This window comes from Xyrauchen texanus, chromosome 32 (assembly GCF_025860055.1).
Source record: "Xyrauchen texanus isolate HMW12.3.18 chromosome 32, RBS_HiC_50CHRs, whole genome shotgun sequence".
In the NCBI taxonomy this organism is placed as follows: Eukaryota; Metazoa; Chordata; class Actinopteri; order Cypriniformes; family Catostomidae; genus Xyrauchen; species Xyrauchen texanus.
The window spans coordinates 6,613,134-6,630,654 of record NC_068307.1 but is presented as its reverse complement, the minus strand read 5'-3'; the positions used below and the strand labels follow the sequence as shown (position 1 = coordinate 6,630,654).

Below are 17,521 nucleotides of genomic sequence, written 5' to 3'. Positions count from 1 at the left end.
TGTCTCGAGCTGTTTTGCTTACAGTGAGTCAGGAGCTGGAAAAGAAGCGAGGTCAACCGTGAATTCAACATATAACAACATATAAAGACCTCCAGTTCCTCTTTACTACATTAAACTCCAGAAATGCCGTCCGACAGACCCTTTAAACAGAGACGGAGCTTTGGTAAGACGAGTTTTATTCGAGCTGTGTCGGCACAAGTGTGTTTGTTTTTGTGGCTAGCAGCCAGATTACACAGTTCTCAAACTTTTCTGTAAAGCTTTGCTTGCTTATAAAATGACTTTCAGTTATACATAGTTGTGTTATAAGGGTTAAAAGCCGGGTTTTAACAAAACAGTCATTCTTTCTCTGCTAATCAGTCAGTTAGCCTGGCCCATAGGCCTCTTGATCTAATACAGCTGCTAATTATCACGGGTTTCTCAGGACGTGTTCACATAGGTGTTTTTGTTTACCACATTTGGACACAATAACAAACCAGACTTTTGGGGGATCAATTTTGAAGACAGTTGGCTAACCTCTATTTGTATGCTATATTAATGTAAATTTGAACTTTTTCAGGTCTTGATTACAGTATTTGAGTGGACGGACAGACAGTAAACGTGTTTGTGAAATGATGCTGTAATATGAGCTCTTTCTCATAGCCCAGACTGGGGACAGGGTAAGGGGAGGGAGGGGCATTCAATCATTGCGTAATCATATAAACATAAGCAAGAAAAGAAAAATAGATGTAATGTTTTAAATAGGTTTGTAAGTGTCCAGGTCAGTCTGTAGTTCTGGATATAGTCACAAATTTGTCTAACCTTTGGCATTATGTAATTGACATAGATGACCCTGACATGTTCTTTGTTAAAGATGACACATTGATATAGTGGTAATCTAGAAGTAGACTTGGAACTCTTTGCTCATACTATTTCGTTATCCTAATAAACTGGCCAGCTTGGATTATGTGTTTTAGCTTTTGGCACAGGCCTACAAGTTTTTATCCTCAATATTAGCTTTTAGAACATTAAAAAAAAAAACATCCATTTGAGTCTTTCAAATACAACCAAACACATCAAACTGTTTGGGAAGAATATCTTTCCAGATCTTTTGAAATGAAATTAAAGGGTTGGGTACATTATAAAGCCAGACAATAACACTAACTGTACACTAGCATACATTTATGGAGGATTATATCTAGACCATATAATGAATAATTTATGCATATATTGTTTGTGATAAACAGGTTTTAGGCCTACATATGATAGTGGGATGACTGCGCTCATCCTCAAAATACAGAGTTCATATTGTCAATTCTATGTGCTGTCAATTATGGAATGACAATTACGAAGTCTTTTTGGTCTGTAACTATATAATATATAAACTGTTGTTGTAAATTATATGTTGGACTGTTTTTACTTAACAAAGTGTAAATACCTTCAAATCAAAGTCCAAAAATACATAAATCTGCCATATGAGGTATCATTTGAAACCTCAGAATCAGAATTTATCACTTCTGCATTTGTTACTTAAAATAACAATAATAAGGTGTCAAATGTTTTTAAAATTACGTGTCATAAATTAGCTCCCCCTAGAGGTAATGGGGTAGAAATATTTATATAAAAATAAGTCTTTTACATAGCACCTCAATGGACAAGTCATATCCCTAATACCAATTCGAAAGATTTGCAAAATAATCACAAAGTGAAATGGTTTCTGTCATTAAAGACAAACGTCTCATTTATGCTCCGATAACTGCTACTGTAAGCCTCAAATAGCAGAACACTTTGTGTCTGTTTTTACCTTTCTTTTTTACCTTTACCATTTTTTACTTTCTTGTGAGCTTGATTGTGTGAATAGTCCAAAGTTATTTCTTGGATGTCCAGAACAAACTATTCCATCCAGCATGTTAAACAAATTATCAGAAAAATATTATGTGTTAATAAAATAAATATTTTTCAACTTGATCAAATATATATATATCTCAAGGAAAAGGGGAAGTTCTCAGCTTTCTAATGATACCTAGATTTAGATTCCAGTCCAATCAGTGGCCGAGATATTCACAAGGGTGGTGCATGAACTAAAAATTAGACTGAAGCACATCTGTGATGGCTAAATTCACCACTTACATTTCAGATCTGTATATTTTTATGGAATGTGATAAAGAAAAATATATATTTTTTAGTGCTTGCTACCATCTGTTGGATTAAAATAAGACCTTTTTAAAGTGAGGTAGAGTGAACAAAACCAGAATTACATGTTTGCAAAAAAAAATCTGATTATCACAAGAATATAAACACATAAAATATTAGTTGTGAATAATATGCCCACTGTCTAAATGAGCTTACAGCCTTCTCTTATATCGTTTTCAGCTGATCGGTGTAAGGAAGTCCAGCTGATACGAGAGCAACATCCCAATAAAATTCCGGTGAGAAACTCTTATTTGTTAATATGCTATAAATTAAAACTGAGTGAAGAAAAATCATATTACTTTTAAGAAATTACGTGCAAGTCTGATTGAGATATGTTTAGAGATGGTGAGACTTGAAATATTGCTCTTACACTAGGTCATGTAGGTGATGTAACATCACAGGTCTGTGTAGCCTAAATGAGTTTGTCTGTTTAATTTTTTGCTAACAGGTTATCATTGAGAGGTATAAGGGGGAAAAGCAGCTTCCTGTTTTGGACAAGACCAAGTTCCTTGTTCCTGACCATGTTAACATGAGTGAGCTGGTAAAAATAATCAGGTAAACCTAAAACTCCTTTAATCCAAACTTTGACTTCACCTCTTGACCAAGATTACATGTCAGTACTATTACATGTAATTATTTATATATATATATATATATAACTCAGCAAAAAATAAATGTTCCTTTTTCAGGACACTGTGTTTTAAGATAATTTTGTAAAAATCCAAATAACTTTAAAGATCTTTATTGTAATGGGTTTAAACAATGTTTTCCATGCTTGTTCAATGCACCATAAACAATTAATGAACATGCACCTGTGGAACGGTTGTTAAGACACTAACAGCTTACAGACGGTAGGCAATTATGGTCACAGTTATTAAAACTTAGGACACTAAAGAGACCTTTCTACTGAAAAACACCAAAAGAAAGGTGCCCAGTGTCCCTGCTCATCTGCGTGAACGTACCTTTGGCATGCTGCATGGAGGCATGAGGACTGCAGATATGGCCAAGGCAATAAATTGCAATGTCCACACTGTGAGACACCTAAGACATTGCTACAGGGAGATGGGAAGGACAGCTGATCATCCTCGCAGTGGCATACCACGTGTAACAACACCAGGATCAATACATCCGAATATCACACCTGGTCCATACCAGACATCACCGGCAACAATGTCGCCTATGGGCACAAACCCACCTTCGCTGGACCAGACAGGACTGGCAAAAAGTGCTCTTCACTGTGAAGTCGCTGTTTTGCCTCACCAGGGGTGATGGTCGGACTCGTGTTTATTGTCAAGGGAATGAGCATTAAACCGAGGCCTGTACTCTGGAGTGGGATCAATTTGGAGGGTTCGTCATGGTCTGGGGCAGTGTGTCACAGCATCATCGGACTGAGCTTGTTGTCATTGCAGGCAATCTCAACTCTGTGCATTACAGGGAACATCCTCCTCCCTCATGTGGTACCCTTCCTGCAGGCTCATGCTGACATGACCCTCCAGCATAACAATGCTACCAGCCATCATACTCGTTCTGTGTGTGATTTCCTGCAAGATGTGAATGTCAGAGTTCTGCCATGGCCAGCAAAGAGCCCGGATCTCAATCCCATTGAGGACGTCTGGGACCTGTTGGATCGGAGGGTAAAGGCTAGGGCCATTCCCCCCAGAAATGTCTGGGAACTTGCAAGTTTCTTGGTGGAAGAATGGGGTAACATCTCGCAGCAAGAATGGGCAAATCTGGTGCAGTCCGTGAGGAGGAGATGCACTGCAGTACTTAATGCAGCTGGTGGCCACAACAGATACTGTCTGTTACTTTTAATTTTGACCCCCCCTTTGTTCAGGGACACATTATTCCATCTATGTTAGTCACTGTGAAACTTGTTCAGATTACGTCTTAGTTGTTGAATCTTTTTATGTTCATACAAATATTTACATGTTAAATTAGCTGGAAAAAGCAGTTGGAAATGAGAGGAGTTTATTTATTTATTTATTTATTTATATATATATATATGTATGTAACGCTTTAATATAAGGTTCCATTTGATAACATTATTTAACTACATTAGTTAATTTGAACTATGTACAATACTTAAACAGCATTTATTAATGTTCATTTCAACATATACTAGCCTAATACATTTTCAAAATCAAAAGTTGTATTTTAACGTTAGTTCACCCAAAATGAATATTCTCTCAATATTTACTCACCCTCATGCCATCTAAGGTGTGTAAGACTTTCTTTCTTCATTGGAACACATTTGAAGAAACATATCTTAAAATGCACGTGGATGGTGATCAGACTTATGAAGCTCCAAAAAGAACAGACAATCAGCATAAATGTCATCCCTAGGACTCGGTTAAATGTATTTCTTCTAAAGCGAAACAACAGCTTTTGATGTGAAAAATATCAATATTGAAGTACTTTTTAACCGTAAACTAGGGCTGTCAATCAATACATTTTTAATCAAATTACATGGTTTCCCTATTAATTAATCACGATTAATCGCAAATACAAATATTTTATGAGAAAGCCCCTCGTATAACAATAACTCGATATATAATGATTGTTCATATTTATATCAATATATAATTATACATAGTTATCTTTAAATATTAAAAAATTATATATATATATATTTATTTTCAGATAATTAAAATGCTTTAAATTCCTGTAGCAGAAGAGTTAATCATTGATAAGACAATACAAAAAGCGGCTTTAGAATACAATGTATTGTTTACTACCATATTATTGAACATAAGTTAATCATTGGCATACAGTTCACAGCAATCCATTTCACAAGTGAATTTGTCAATCAGTTCGAGATTTATTATGAGGGCTTGTTTAAGGACCCGTCAATTTACATCTACGTCAGACATGCTTGTGTAGCGTCTCGGGTGCGTTGTGTCATAAACATAAAATGTTTAGGTCAATGTGTCAAGTTAAATATAGTTTAATACTCAATCTTTAAACACATCTTGAGATCCCTTAGATCGCATTTGCGCTCCAAGTGTTTTGAACGTAACGCATGTTTGTGTTGTGCTTACAATTAGTTTTTTCTTCACTGTATAAACTGCGCGTTGCTTATACAGCTGAAAGTTTACTTACTGCCCTCTGGAGTAAACAGGTGGTACTACAAGCTTGCATTTCTCAAGAATCTTCCTTATTATGGTCCGTGGGCATGCGATTAATTGCGCAATTTTTTTTAACGCTTTATTTTTTTGTAAAATTAATCTGACTCAATTAACGCATTAAATCGGCAGCCTACTATAAACCATCGCTTCCGGTTAGCAGCAATACACTCGTGTGACGATACACTTTCTGTACCCAGAAAAGCAGCGCTCTTTACTACTAAGTAGGTGGAATGCTGTACATAAGCTTAGTTTGTTTTGGTTTGGTTTAGATCTGTATTTGTATGTTTTTTTTACTCGCAATGGGCATTTGTGTGCGCTCATTCTGGATTTTTCAACCAAGAGAAAAATGTGAGATTACATCCATAACATGATGACGCGAATACGTCACACGATACTGCATAAACTCCGCCCTCTTGTTAATGCGCATACCAAATGCATATAGGTAATGATACTGAATACATTAACTAATGTTAATGAATGGAAATGTTACCATATTTGATTATTTAAAAAAATATATATTTTTATATTGTTTTGCCGAGCACAAAGACAAATAGACATTCATCATTGAATCATTTAAAGACATTAAATGAAAGAAGGCATTAAAAATATTACACCAAGATATCTTTTTAAAAATATTCATTTTTTAATTTTTCTCATGTATTGAAAAATCTAATTGATCATTTGGAAGTTATAAATAAGCAGTAGGCTTTGCATCTTCCATCACATTTTTATTTAATAATTATATTTAAAAGATTTAATTAAATAATGACCATTTAAAATGGTCTTCAATCTATGTAATAGTATACAAAATTAAGCAATTCTTATCTGCACTCACTGAGCACGGCACACTTTTTACAACAAAAAAAATTCTAAGGCACACCTTTTCAAGAACTTGTCCATGTTTTCTGTCTGTCTTAGTAGCGTGTTTACTTGTAATGTTTAAAATTCGGCTATGCAAACATTTCTCAAAACTTAGACATTCTCATCATTCGTCATATTGATGGACGGGGTCGTAAAACTTCCATCACAATCTATTACCCGTCATTTTAATTTTCATATTTGAATGATAATAAGACATTTAATAGCTTTTATTTTTGTTCATATTTTCACTTTTAACACAATATTACAAAAAATAGCGAATTACAAAAAATTCTTCAGCGCTGAAAGACTATGAAAGACTCTTAACGTGTATAAATATGTCACTTTTGCACATCAATCATTGCTCTTCACAATCACAAAAGTGACCGATCATGGTTTCAAAACGGCGAATTTCTCCGAAAGGTTAGGAGTTTGGATCCCTGTTTCATGCATTTATTTATTTTGTGGAATTTTATAATTTTCCACGGCACACCTGACAACGTTTCGTGGCACAGTGGTTGGGAAACACTGATCTAATTAGCCAGTCCTGTGGCAGCAGTGTGCATAAAATAATGCAGTTACAGGTCAAGAGTAGGGCTGCATCTAACGATTATTTTTGTTGTTGATTAATCTATCGATTATTTCTTCGATTAGTCGACTAATCTAACGATTAGTTTTCCGATTAATCTAATGCATATTTTTGGGATTAGCCGATTTATCCATTGGCAAACTTTCCAATAAATAATAAGTACAACTTCTACATTAGTATTTCAAACTTTTATTAATTCATTTTCTGAAATTTTTTTGTATCTGTCCCTATTCAAATAAACAATAAATAAATAAATACACTAGATTACAGCATAGGCTACTGTTAATATGTAAATATAACATTATTGTTTGTTTTTAAAGTCTACATTAGAGACATGCACGGACGGATTTCTCCCTTAATAATTCCTAAAAAGCGGACATCTCTGTTATTATCAATGAAACTGACTGCACAATGAATCTTTCATTATATCGATTTGCCAGTATGCAGAATTCAGCACTGAACAAAAAGTCCATTTTGAGCGGTGAGGAGATTCCATCTTAAATGCTTCTGATTGGCCATTACGTTCAAGAAATCAACACATATGTCTGTGATTGGCTACATTGTTAAACGCTGCAACATGTTATACATAGAAACGATTTACAGGCCAGGGTCTATCTATTTCGTTTTAGTTGTTCTTGTTGCTTTTGTGCAACAGATGAATGACAATTTATTTGTTTTGAGATGTTCAATTTATAGATTTCTATTTTGCGGGAGTCCCGCGAATCGTTTTATTCTCCCGCAACCAGCACACACACACACGAGTGCATTACCGCCCAGCGCCCGACTCGGCCATCAGATCCCGTGCCGCACTCTGTTGTGTTGGGTCCCGCGGAGTGCATGTCTCTAGTCTACATGTGCATACACAACTTTTAAAAACGGGCAATTTAAATGCACTGAAGGCTTCGTTGACAGATTTAAGTTGAAGTTATAAATGAAAGTCCATTTTATTGTCGCGAATGGGCCAATAAATTACATCTGCACTGTTAGCAATTAACACTATTAACTAGCACACAAGCTGTAATAGCTGAAAAAGAAGGTATGACCGCAACAACAACTCCAAAAACTCACTGTAATAAAGCCTACTACTTACCCAGCTGGCTCGTCGCTTTGAGTTCGCAGAGTCACAGGATGTTTCCTTTTAAGATGCTCGTTCATAGCAGTTGTGCTGCCATGGTATGACATTTCCGCTTTGCATAGTGAACAAAGCACCTTTCTGTTCGGCTGTAGTTTAAAGTATTCCCATACTTTGGATGATCGTGGTCTGGCTTTATGTGATAAAGCCAGATTGTCATTTTCACCATGAGCTGGAGCAGAAGCCGCCATTACTCGATATTTAAACGTAAATAATGAATGTGACGCGTCGACGCATTTCATTCGTGTCGACGTATTTTCATAGTCGACGTAATCGATGACGTCGACGCGTCGTTGCGGCCCTAGTCAAGAGCTTCAGTTAATGTTCACATCAACCATCAGAATGGGGAAAAAAATATGATCTCAGTGATTTGGACCGTGGCATGATTGTTGGTGCCAGACAGGCTGGTTTGAGTATTTCTGTAACTGCTGATCTCCTGGGATTTTTACTCAGAATGGTGCAAAAAACATCCAGTGAGTGGCAGTTCTGTGGGCGAAAACACCTTGCTGAAGAGAGGGGTCAATGGAGAATGGCCAGACTGTTTTGACCTGACAGAAAGGCTACAGTAACTCAGATAACCACTTTGTACAATTGCAGTGAGCAGAATAGCATCTCAGAATGCACAACAGGTCAAACATTGAGGTAGATGGGCTACAACAGCAGAAATCACTTTGGGCACTTTATTAGAGCCATAGTGTTCCTAATAAATTGCTCCGTGAGTGTATGTTCACATTCCAAACTTTGGTTTCTACCGTTACATTTTATTTCTCCATTTGGTATATTTCCAAAATTCTATCCCGTGTGGGCTCTGGTTCAAGTCGAGTTTTATTGATCTGTTTCAAAGCCCCTATTCTAATAACTCTATAGGTGTATTGTTCTATTATTTAAAAAAATATTTTAAGACTGGGAGCTTACCCCAAATAAGTTTTTTTTGGATGGACTTCTACTGTGCGATTTAAATATTAAATTAATATGTCTAATCACGTCATTCCAGTATAATTTTACAATAGTCAAATGACTTCTAGTACGTTGTTTCTAAATGTGGGCATATAAAAATCTGCTTTCAGGACTTTTAATTTAGGTGCACAGAGAGCTGTTTTGTCAATGCGAAAGTCATTTTGACTAGTGTGGTTCATGAGTTTCAGCCTCAACCAGTGTGTTCACTCATAGAGTTGGTATTTGAGGCTGTGTACCAATTTGGACTGTCATCCATATGGGACTTCTACAAGTCATCATTGCACAACACCACAGTGTTTTCTCACAGATGGGACATTTGTAGCTCAGTGTTGCCTTCCAGGTATTTTAACACAGACTGAGTCAGGTGATCTGACTAGAAGAGCAGAACACCAATGCAAAGATTGTTTTGATCAGTAAGTTTTGACTTACTGTAAAATCATAATTATTCTGTTAATGTATAAAGGTAGGGAATGTAATTGTGTGAAATATGCTCGCTGTCTAAATTAGCTCACCAAGTCCTTCTATTATTCTTATGTGGTATTCTGATTTGACTATACAAGCAGAACATTTTGTCTCGACCAATGCTGCCTACTTTCTAATCCTTTGCTTCATCGTGACTGTTTTATTATTTACAATCAAGTCTTTATTTACCTCTGCACTGCAATAAAGGTTTCTTGCAATGGTAGATGTCTTGGCTGTTTTTAAAAATATTTTGACTTCCTTGACATACAACTTAAAAACAATATATTTTAGTTAGAGATAGTTCTCCCAAAAATGAAGATTCTGCCATAATTTACTCAAAACCCTTATGACTGTAGCCTTATTTGGATGGGATTAGTTTCATATGGGGACGTGGGGTAATATAATAATTACCAAAGCTTCTCCGTGATTTTATATCTGTAATTTTTTTCAGCGTATTCTTGCAGGTAAAGATTTCAGCATCTTTTAGCTTCTATAAAAATACCCCCAGGTGGAAGGTTATACTAAAAAAGCAAGTAAAATTTTTTTAAAAACCAAGTAAATTTTATGCTGTCGAGTTTTTATTTACCCATAAAAAGAGAAAGAAATGAGCATGTTTTCTTTTTTGTTTGGAAAATGTGATTTGAGCAGAGTGATGCACAATGATGACTCCTAGACATTACAGTTTTATCTTCTGCTAATGTCTGATCTTCTGTAAACCTGCTTTGAAACGATGTGCGTTGTGAAAGGCACTATACAATTAAAAATGAGTTGGCTTGAATGTGGGAAATTGAGTGGAGGTTTCTATGTGTTGTTCAGACACTGCAGACCCACGTTTTGATTCGTAATTTCGGGAACATTAAATAAAAGTACAAAATGTGAAAGGATTGTCCATATTTTACTTCAAAAGTGTAAAATATCATTATGGATTTACTAATGTCACCAGATCGGTTGATTTTGCCAGATATTCCAATCAATTTCTTGGTAACGCTTTACAATAAGGTTCCATTTGTTAACATTAGTTAATGCAATTGATATCATGAACTAACAGTGAACAATATTTTTTTATAGCATTTATTAATCTTTGTTAATTTTAGTTAAAGGGGTCATATAATGCCATTTTTGTACAAGTTAATATGAATCTTTAGGGTCTAAATGAAAACTTTGTAATATACTTTTATTAAAAATTCTCATTAGTATTTTAAGAAAACACTAATTTTACATGCTCAAAAACAGCTCTGTTTTCAGCACGCCGTTTCAGTGCATATGGCTTTAAATGATAATGAGCTTTGGTCACCCCGCCCCCTTCTTAGCAAAACCAGCTTTATACTGACCCTCGTTTATAAAGCAGTCTGGTGAAAAATGATTCGCGCAAACATGAACGCATTGACGTTGCTCGTGGGGAATATTCCCATCGTAAACAAAACTCAGCCACTGCGTCTTCAGCGGTTCAGATTTAGGAACATCAAAATGACTGCTGTGTTCGTTATTACACCGAAGAACAGGACACCACAATCGCTTAGGCACCATTCTGCTCCAGTGTATCAACAATGATGACGGACTATGATTGACAGCTCGCTCACGGCGAGGGCGGTCTGTGTTGAAACACTGCTGTCAATCAACAATCCTGGGAGGCGTCCGACCGTGTGACGTCACACGGTCGAACGGCTCGATTTGAGGCAGTGGAAAATATATAAGGAGATTAAAACAAAAACACTGGATGGATTTTTATCATAATAGGATGGTTGTGTACAGGCACAGCCAACACACATTTCAGTACAATCAACTTGAAAAAGTGCATGTACCATTATATGACCCCTTTAATAAAAATACAATTGTACATTGTTAGTTTATAACGCATGTTAACATATACAACTTTTTGACTTTAAACATGTATTACTATATGTTGAAATTAACTTTAACCAAGATTAATAAATGCTGTAAAAGTATTGTTCATTGTTAGTTCGTGTTAAATAACGTTGAAGCCTTATTGTCAAGTTTTAGTCTTTTGAAGAAAAAGTTATTTAATGGGATAGTTCCCCCAAAAATGAAAATTCTCTCATAATTTACTCACCATCAAGCCATCCTAGATGTGTATGGCTTTCTTTCTTCTGCAGAAGATTTTTAGAAGAATATTTCAGCTCTGTAGATCCATAGAGTGCAAGTGAATGGTGTCCAGAACTTTGAAGGAACTTTTAAAGCATATAAAGGCAGCATCCATAAGTCTGCAGTTAAATCCATATCTTCAGAAGCTATATGATAGGTGTGGGTGGAAAAAAAGGTAAATATTTAAGTCCATTATTTTTTGTTTTTGGCAATTCACATTCTTTGTGCATATCGCCACCTACTGGGCAGGGAGGAGAATTTTGAGTAAAAAGGCTTAAATATTCATCTGTTTCTTTATCACACCTATAATATTGCTTCAGAATACATGGATTTAACCACTGGAGTCATATGGATTACCTTTATGCTGCCTTTATGTCCTTTTTGGAGCTTCAAAGTACTGGCCACCATTCACTTGCATTGTGTGGACCTACAGAGCTGAAATATTCTTCTAAACATCTTTGTTTGTGTTCAGCAGAAGAAAGAAAGTCATACACATCTGGGATGGCATGAGGATGAGTAAATTATTAATTTTAATTTTTAGGTGAACTATATCTTTAAAGTTAGTCAATAGTTTGTCATGTCATATTCATTAGTTTTAGTCAACAAAAGTAACATATTTTAGTAGATGCTAATGTGCATAAACATGTCAAACTGTAACAATCCAGACTTTAAATATTCAAACATTTAAAAAAAATTCATGAACATTTATTATTAAAACCTGTATTAAGCATATAAAAAAATACAACTTTCCTTGTTCTAAAAACCTTAGCTCTGGAAATAATGGCATATGATATATTAGCTACCTGTCTGTGAAACACATCATTCTATTTATTTTTTCATTCATTATAATTAATCTCTTCAAAATGACTCCCTTCTGTAGGCGCAGACTGCAGCTCAACCCCACCCAGGCCTTTTTCCTCCTCGTCAATCAGCACAGCATGGTCAGTGTGTCCACTCCCATTTCTGAGATCTACGAGCAAGAACAAGATGAAGATGGCTTCCTTTACATGGTGTACGCCTCCCAGGAGACCTTTGGTTGCTAAGCAGGCCGCTCGACCTTTTAGGGAGGACGGCAGATAGGGAGAGAGAAAGAGAAATGGCAAGATGAAGCAGGCTTAACCTAAATGTAACCACTCTCTTCTCTCTCCATTATCCCTGCGCCTCCCTTAGTGGTATGAAATTAAATAATACCGTTGATTTTTCTCCATGTGATAAAAGTGCAAACCACAGCACTACTGTAAACATTATTCTGACCCCTTGAACAGTTTTAAAATCATAGGCTCATTTGTTCTACTTCATAAGAGAAGCATAGGTGTTACATTGTGTCTCAGTTGTTTTACTTACATTTTATTACTTTAATTAGGGTTTTTATGTAAAATAATTAGTGACACATGTTGCTGTATATAGGTGAGTTTTTTTTCTGTGTTTTAGGAGATTCATTCGCTGTAACCTTTTTTTTTCTGTCAAAATCTGTTAACCGATTTTCAAATCTTCAGAATTGTGTACCAAGTAAGCTCACTTTCATGAGCTGTAGTTTTCATTTGTGGGCTTCTGTGCATTATTAACTCATTAACTCATCGTAGAATAAGAATAGATACAGTCTGATGGTAACTGTACTCAAAAGCCACATTGATCTGTACTTTACATACGTGAGCCAAAAGAACATTTGAGATCTTACAGGTGAGGAGTTAGATGGATCTTTTGGCATAAAGTATTCCGCCATAAGTGTCACGTTAATTGATCTTTGTTAGATGCGAATACAAATGCTTTTTTTTGCACAAAACATTTGAGGACAAACTCTATTTCAAGTGAAATGATTATAGCACATCATTCTATTCTCCTTTATTTTTTTTCTTCTCTGTGTCACCATACGAGAAGTATGCCTTCTGTCAAATCTTAGATGAAGGGATTGTGATGCACTACATTGCACGTTTTTTCCCCCTCAACTTTTTATATTGATTTATGCTATAGATTTGTTATTTCAGCTTTTATTTAAAGCAGAATAACTGAAAGACTTTTTAGATGTTTTGAAACCAAAAAGAAAAAAAATACAAAAAAAACTGAAATGTGTATGTTTGAAATGTTAAAAAAACAAAAGTGTGTGTGTATAAATCATTGTATGAAATTACTCAGATGCATTGTGTTTTAATGGGTGTATTTAGAAAAATACTGGATAATTTGAAAGTGTATTTCTTTCGGAATAACAGTAAAATAAGAAACATGTATGGCAAACTTAGAGGTTTTCATATTGTAGTGTAACAAAAATAACTTTTGCAACTCATTTGTCAGTAAGATTGGAGAGAGGCACAAATACTAATATACAGAGAAATAAGTTGTACTTATACAGTTTAGTTTTCATGTTTCATGCAAATCACGAGTATTATTTAAGAGCAACACGTATGCATAGAAGTGCTAAAAAAAAACTAAAAAGAGTTTTGATTAAAACAAAAGTTGCAACAAGTGTTCCAGTATTGTTAAACAAATGGTGCATAAATTCAGTTCTTCACAGCTAGGCAGACTGTATTTAAGATATTTACATAACTGAGATGAGAAAGCTTTATGTTGACAAGTTACTCAATATTGTAACAAAAGATAATGCACCCAAAATATTTTTTTCTCTCTTTTGAACGTGTCAAATTGTGTATTTAACAAGGTTTATCTAGTCTGTGACCTGATTGTTCGTAGGTCAGGCAAGAAATGAGTACACCACTGTTTATATGCACATATTCTAAAATAATAATGACACCCAATTTACGACATTTTACAAATATCTTACAAAGACAATTTTTAGGACAATCTAGCTTAGACTAGAAGACACAAAATGCTTCAAAATAAAAGAGCTTAATATGAACACATGACAACAAACGTAGCCTCTCGTGGCTAATTATGGTCCAATATTCCAAGAGCCATCAGAAGAGAGTCTATAGCTTCCTGTACCATCAAGTGGCACTACTGCCTAGCAGGAGATGAGCAGTGAGTTGGTGAGCGACTGCTGACTCTGTGCCCTCTCGACAGTCTCACCACTTGACAGGATCTCACACGCAGCCAGTTCATGACAAAGAGCATGGAGCACCTCCAAAATATGCGCTTTCCCTGCAAATCAAGCATAAGACGTATACATCTAATCCTTGTGCCACACTTTAATTGCATGCCAGGCCAGGTGAAAAGTGAGAGATTACAAGTCTCATGTAAACACGGTTTTCTTGCATTATCAGCCAGTTGAATGAGCCTATTTTTGGTAGTTATAAGCTTATTGGTGTGCATGTAAACATGTCCAGTGATTTCTGGGTTTTATAAGATCACTGCTGGCAAGTTGAAAGTGTCGTGGGTTTTGTTTTTACCATGTTGAGGATCACTGCAAGACTCCAATGTGCTCAGCAAAATCTTCCCCAAAGATCTTCTTGAGACATTCTAAAACAAATGGAAACTTTAAGGATTTAAATAAATGTGATAAAAAGACAAATACTTGATTCCATGTGACAATAATAATAATAATAATGAAAATTAATCAACCAGTTTAAAATCAAAAGCACTGAATATACCCCAAAGGTCCAATGCAATGGCATAAAACATACTTTGCAACAACAATGTAATGTCAAATGATCTTGTTGTTCAAATAAACTTTTACTGTATATTACGCAAAGCAGATCTACTCAAAAGTATATTGAGGGCTCAATACAGCATTTGTGGCATAATGTTGATTTCCACAAAAATTATTTCAACTCATCCCTCCTTTCTTTAAAAGAAAAAGCAAAAATCAAGGTTACAGTGAGGCACTTACAATGGAAGTGCATGGGGCAAATCTTTTGAGGGTTTAAAGACAGAAATGTGAAGCTTATTTTATAAAAGCTCTTACAGTACATTATAGTGTAGCACTAATAATAAACAAGTTTTAAAAGAAGAATTAACGTTTTTTTAAATAGGATTTTTGTAGGGTCATTTTAAGGTTTACAGCGTTACGTCATCATTGGATATAACTTTAAAACAGGAAGGGTTAGCAAGCAACTGTACTGCGTTAAAATCATGTTAACATGCATATTGTTTGTGTCTTGTTGCTATACTTTTGAAAAGGTGAGTATTGTAATGGCACCTCCAATGTAAGTGCCCCACTGTAACTTATATTTTTGGGGGGGCTTATTTTGCTTTTATTTACAGGACAGTGGAGAATGGCAGGTCAGGATTGGGGGTCAGGAAAGGACTGAGTCACCTCCGTGTAACATGTTAGAGCATTTGCACTAGCCACCAGGCCACATCGCCTACTTTTGAGATGGGCTTAATTGAGACATGATGAGTGTGACATCCCCACGGATTCACTGACCAGTTCTCGCAACTGCTGCAAAAGCTGTAGCACATCCATCAGTTTCTCCTCTACAAGAGAGAGACGCACCCGTTCTGTTTCCAGCATCTGCAGCTCCATGTGGAGCAGCTCCGTCTCCTCTGCCTTTTGTTGTAGCTCCTGGACCAGGGCATCCCTCATCTGCAGACACACAATGGTTACCATAGACCTTGTGCATATTTAAACACTAAACTCAAGAGTCTTTTTTCAACACACAATGAAGTTCAGGTTAGGAGAATTCTTCCCAGATGTCCCAATAGCCCATAATTCAGCTGAGACACATAATTCCTCAGACAGAAATAGTTCAGATATTCTTGTTTCTGGCCTGTCTGACCATATGTCAAAACTCCACATCTGCCGCCTGCAGTCGAGACTGAGACTGGTCCCGAACTGGATATGCCCAGATTTTTCAAGCCTTTTTCTTTTAAATACACTGTGCACTAACAGTCCCCTATAGCTGCACACATCTACATACACTGGTGGCCAAAAGTTTGGAATAATATACAGATTTTGCTCTTATGGAAAGAAATTGGTACTTTTATTCAAAGTGGCATTCAACTGATCTCAATAACGTAAAAAACTTCTTAAACTACTTCAAATAGTTCTCATCAAAAAAAAAATCCTCCACGTGCAGCAATGACAGCTTTGCAGATCCTTGACATTCTAGCTGTCAGTTTGTCCAGATACTCATGTGACATTTCACCCCACACTTCCTGTAGCACTTGCCATAGATGTGGCTGTCTTGTCGGGCACTTCTCAAACATCTTACAGTCTAGCTGATCCCACAAAAGCTCAATGGGTTTAAGATCCATAACACTCTTTTCCAATTATCTGTTGTCCAATATCTGTGTTTCTGTGCTCACTCTGACCTTTTCTTTTAGTTTTTCTGTTTCAAAAGTGGCTTTTTCTTTGCAGTTCTTCCCATAAGGTCTGCACCCCTGAGTCTTCTCTTTACTGTTGTACATGAAACTGGTGTTTAGCGGGTAGAATTCAATGAAGCTGTCAGCTGAGGACATGTGAGGCATCTATTTCTCAAACTACAGACTCTGATGCACTTATCCTCTTGTTTAGTGGTACATCTGGTCTTCCACATCTCTTTCTGTCCTTGTTAGAGCCAGTTTCCTTTGGCTTTGAAGACGGTACAGAAGTGTACACCTTTGTATGAAATCTTCAATTTCAATTTCAAGCATTGTATAGCCTTCATTCCTCAAAACAATGATTGACTGGTGAGCTTCTAGAGAAAGCTGTTTCTCTTCTGCCATTTTTTTTTACCTAGTATTGAGCTTAAGACATGCCAGTCTATTGCATACTGTGGCAACTCAAAAACAAACACAAAGACAATGTTAAGCTTCATTTAATGAACCAAATAGCTTTCATCAGTGTTTGATATAATGGCAAGTGTTTTTCTAGTGTCAAATGCTCAATTTAGCATGATTACTCAAGAATAAGGTGTTTGAGTGATGGCTGCTGGAAATGGGGCCTGTATAGATTTGATCAAAAATGACAAATAGTGATGGTGTTGTTTTTTACACCAGTAATGTCCTGACTATACTTTGTGATCAGTTGAATGCCACTTTGGTGAATTAAAGTACCAATTTCCTACAAAACAGCAAAATCTGTACATTATTCCAAACTTTTGGCCACAAGTGTAGTTAATGTCTGGTGCGTTGCAGCTGAGTTGTTTCTAACACAGGGGTTCTCAACCGTTTTTGGTGTGCAACCCATAATGAAACTGATAGTTCATCCAAAAACTAAAATCATGTCATCAATTACTCACCTTCATGTTGTTC

At 36.0% G+C, this 17,521-nt stretch overlaps 2 protein-coding genes across 3 annotated transcripts in view; one reads left to right on the top strand and one right to left on the bottom strand.

The window, feature by feature from the left end:
* Positions 1–13,523, top strand: LOC127626314 (microtubule-associated proteins 1A/1B light chain 3A-like). The gene is made up of 4 exons (XM_052102030.1): positions 1–163; positions 2,350–2,405; positions 2,618–2,724; positions 12,276–13,523. The coding sequence occupies exons 1-4, from the start codon at positions 124–126 to the stop codon at positions 12,436–12,438; spliced, it is 366 nt and encodes a 121-aa protein (XP_051957990.1). The 5' UTR covers positions 1–123; the 3' UTR covers positions 12,439–13,523.
* Positions 13,524–13,659: 136 nt separating this feature from the next.
* Positions 13,660–17,521, bottom strand: part of efcc1 (EF-hand and coiled-coil domain containing 1) — a 39,963-nt gene continuing 36,101 nt past the window's right edge. Inside the window, exons 6-8 of one of the 2 annotated variants that reach the window (XM_052102025.1) lie at positions 15,714–15,872; positions 14,737–14,806; positions 13,660–14,488 (exon numbers count right to left, since the gene is read on the bottom strand). In XM_052102025.1, coding sequence (XP_051957985.1) covers positions 14,352–14,488; positions 14,737–14,806; positions 15,714–15,872 — 366 coding nt within the window. In that variant the 3' untranslated portion in view covers positions 13,660–14,351. The remainder of the gene's footprint in view (positions 14,489–14,736; positions 14,807–15,713; positions 15,873–17,521) is intronic. The other variant, XM_052102026.1, reaches the window with a different exon arrangement.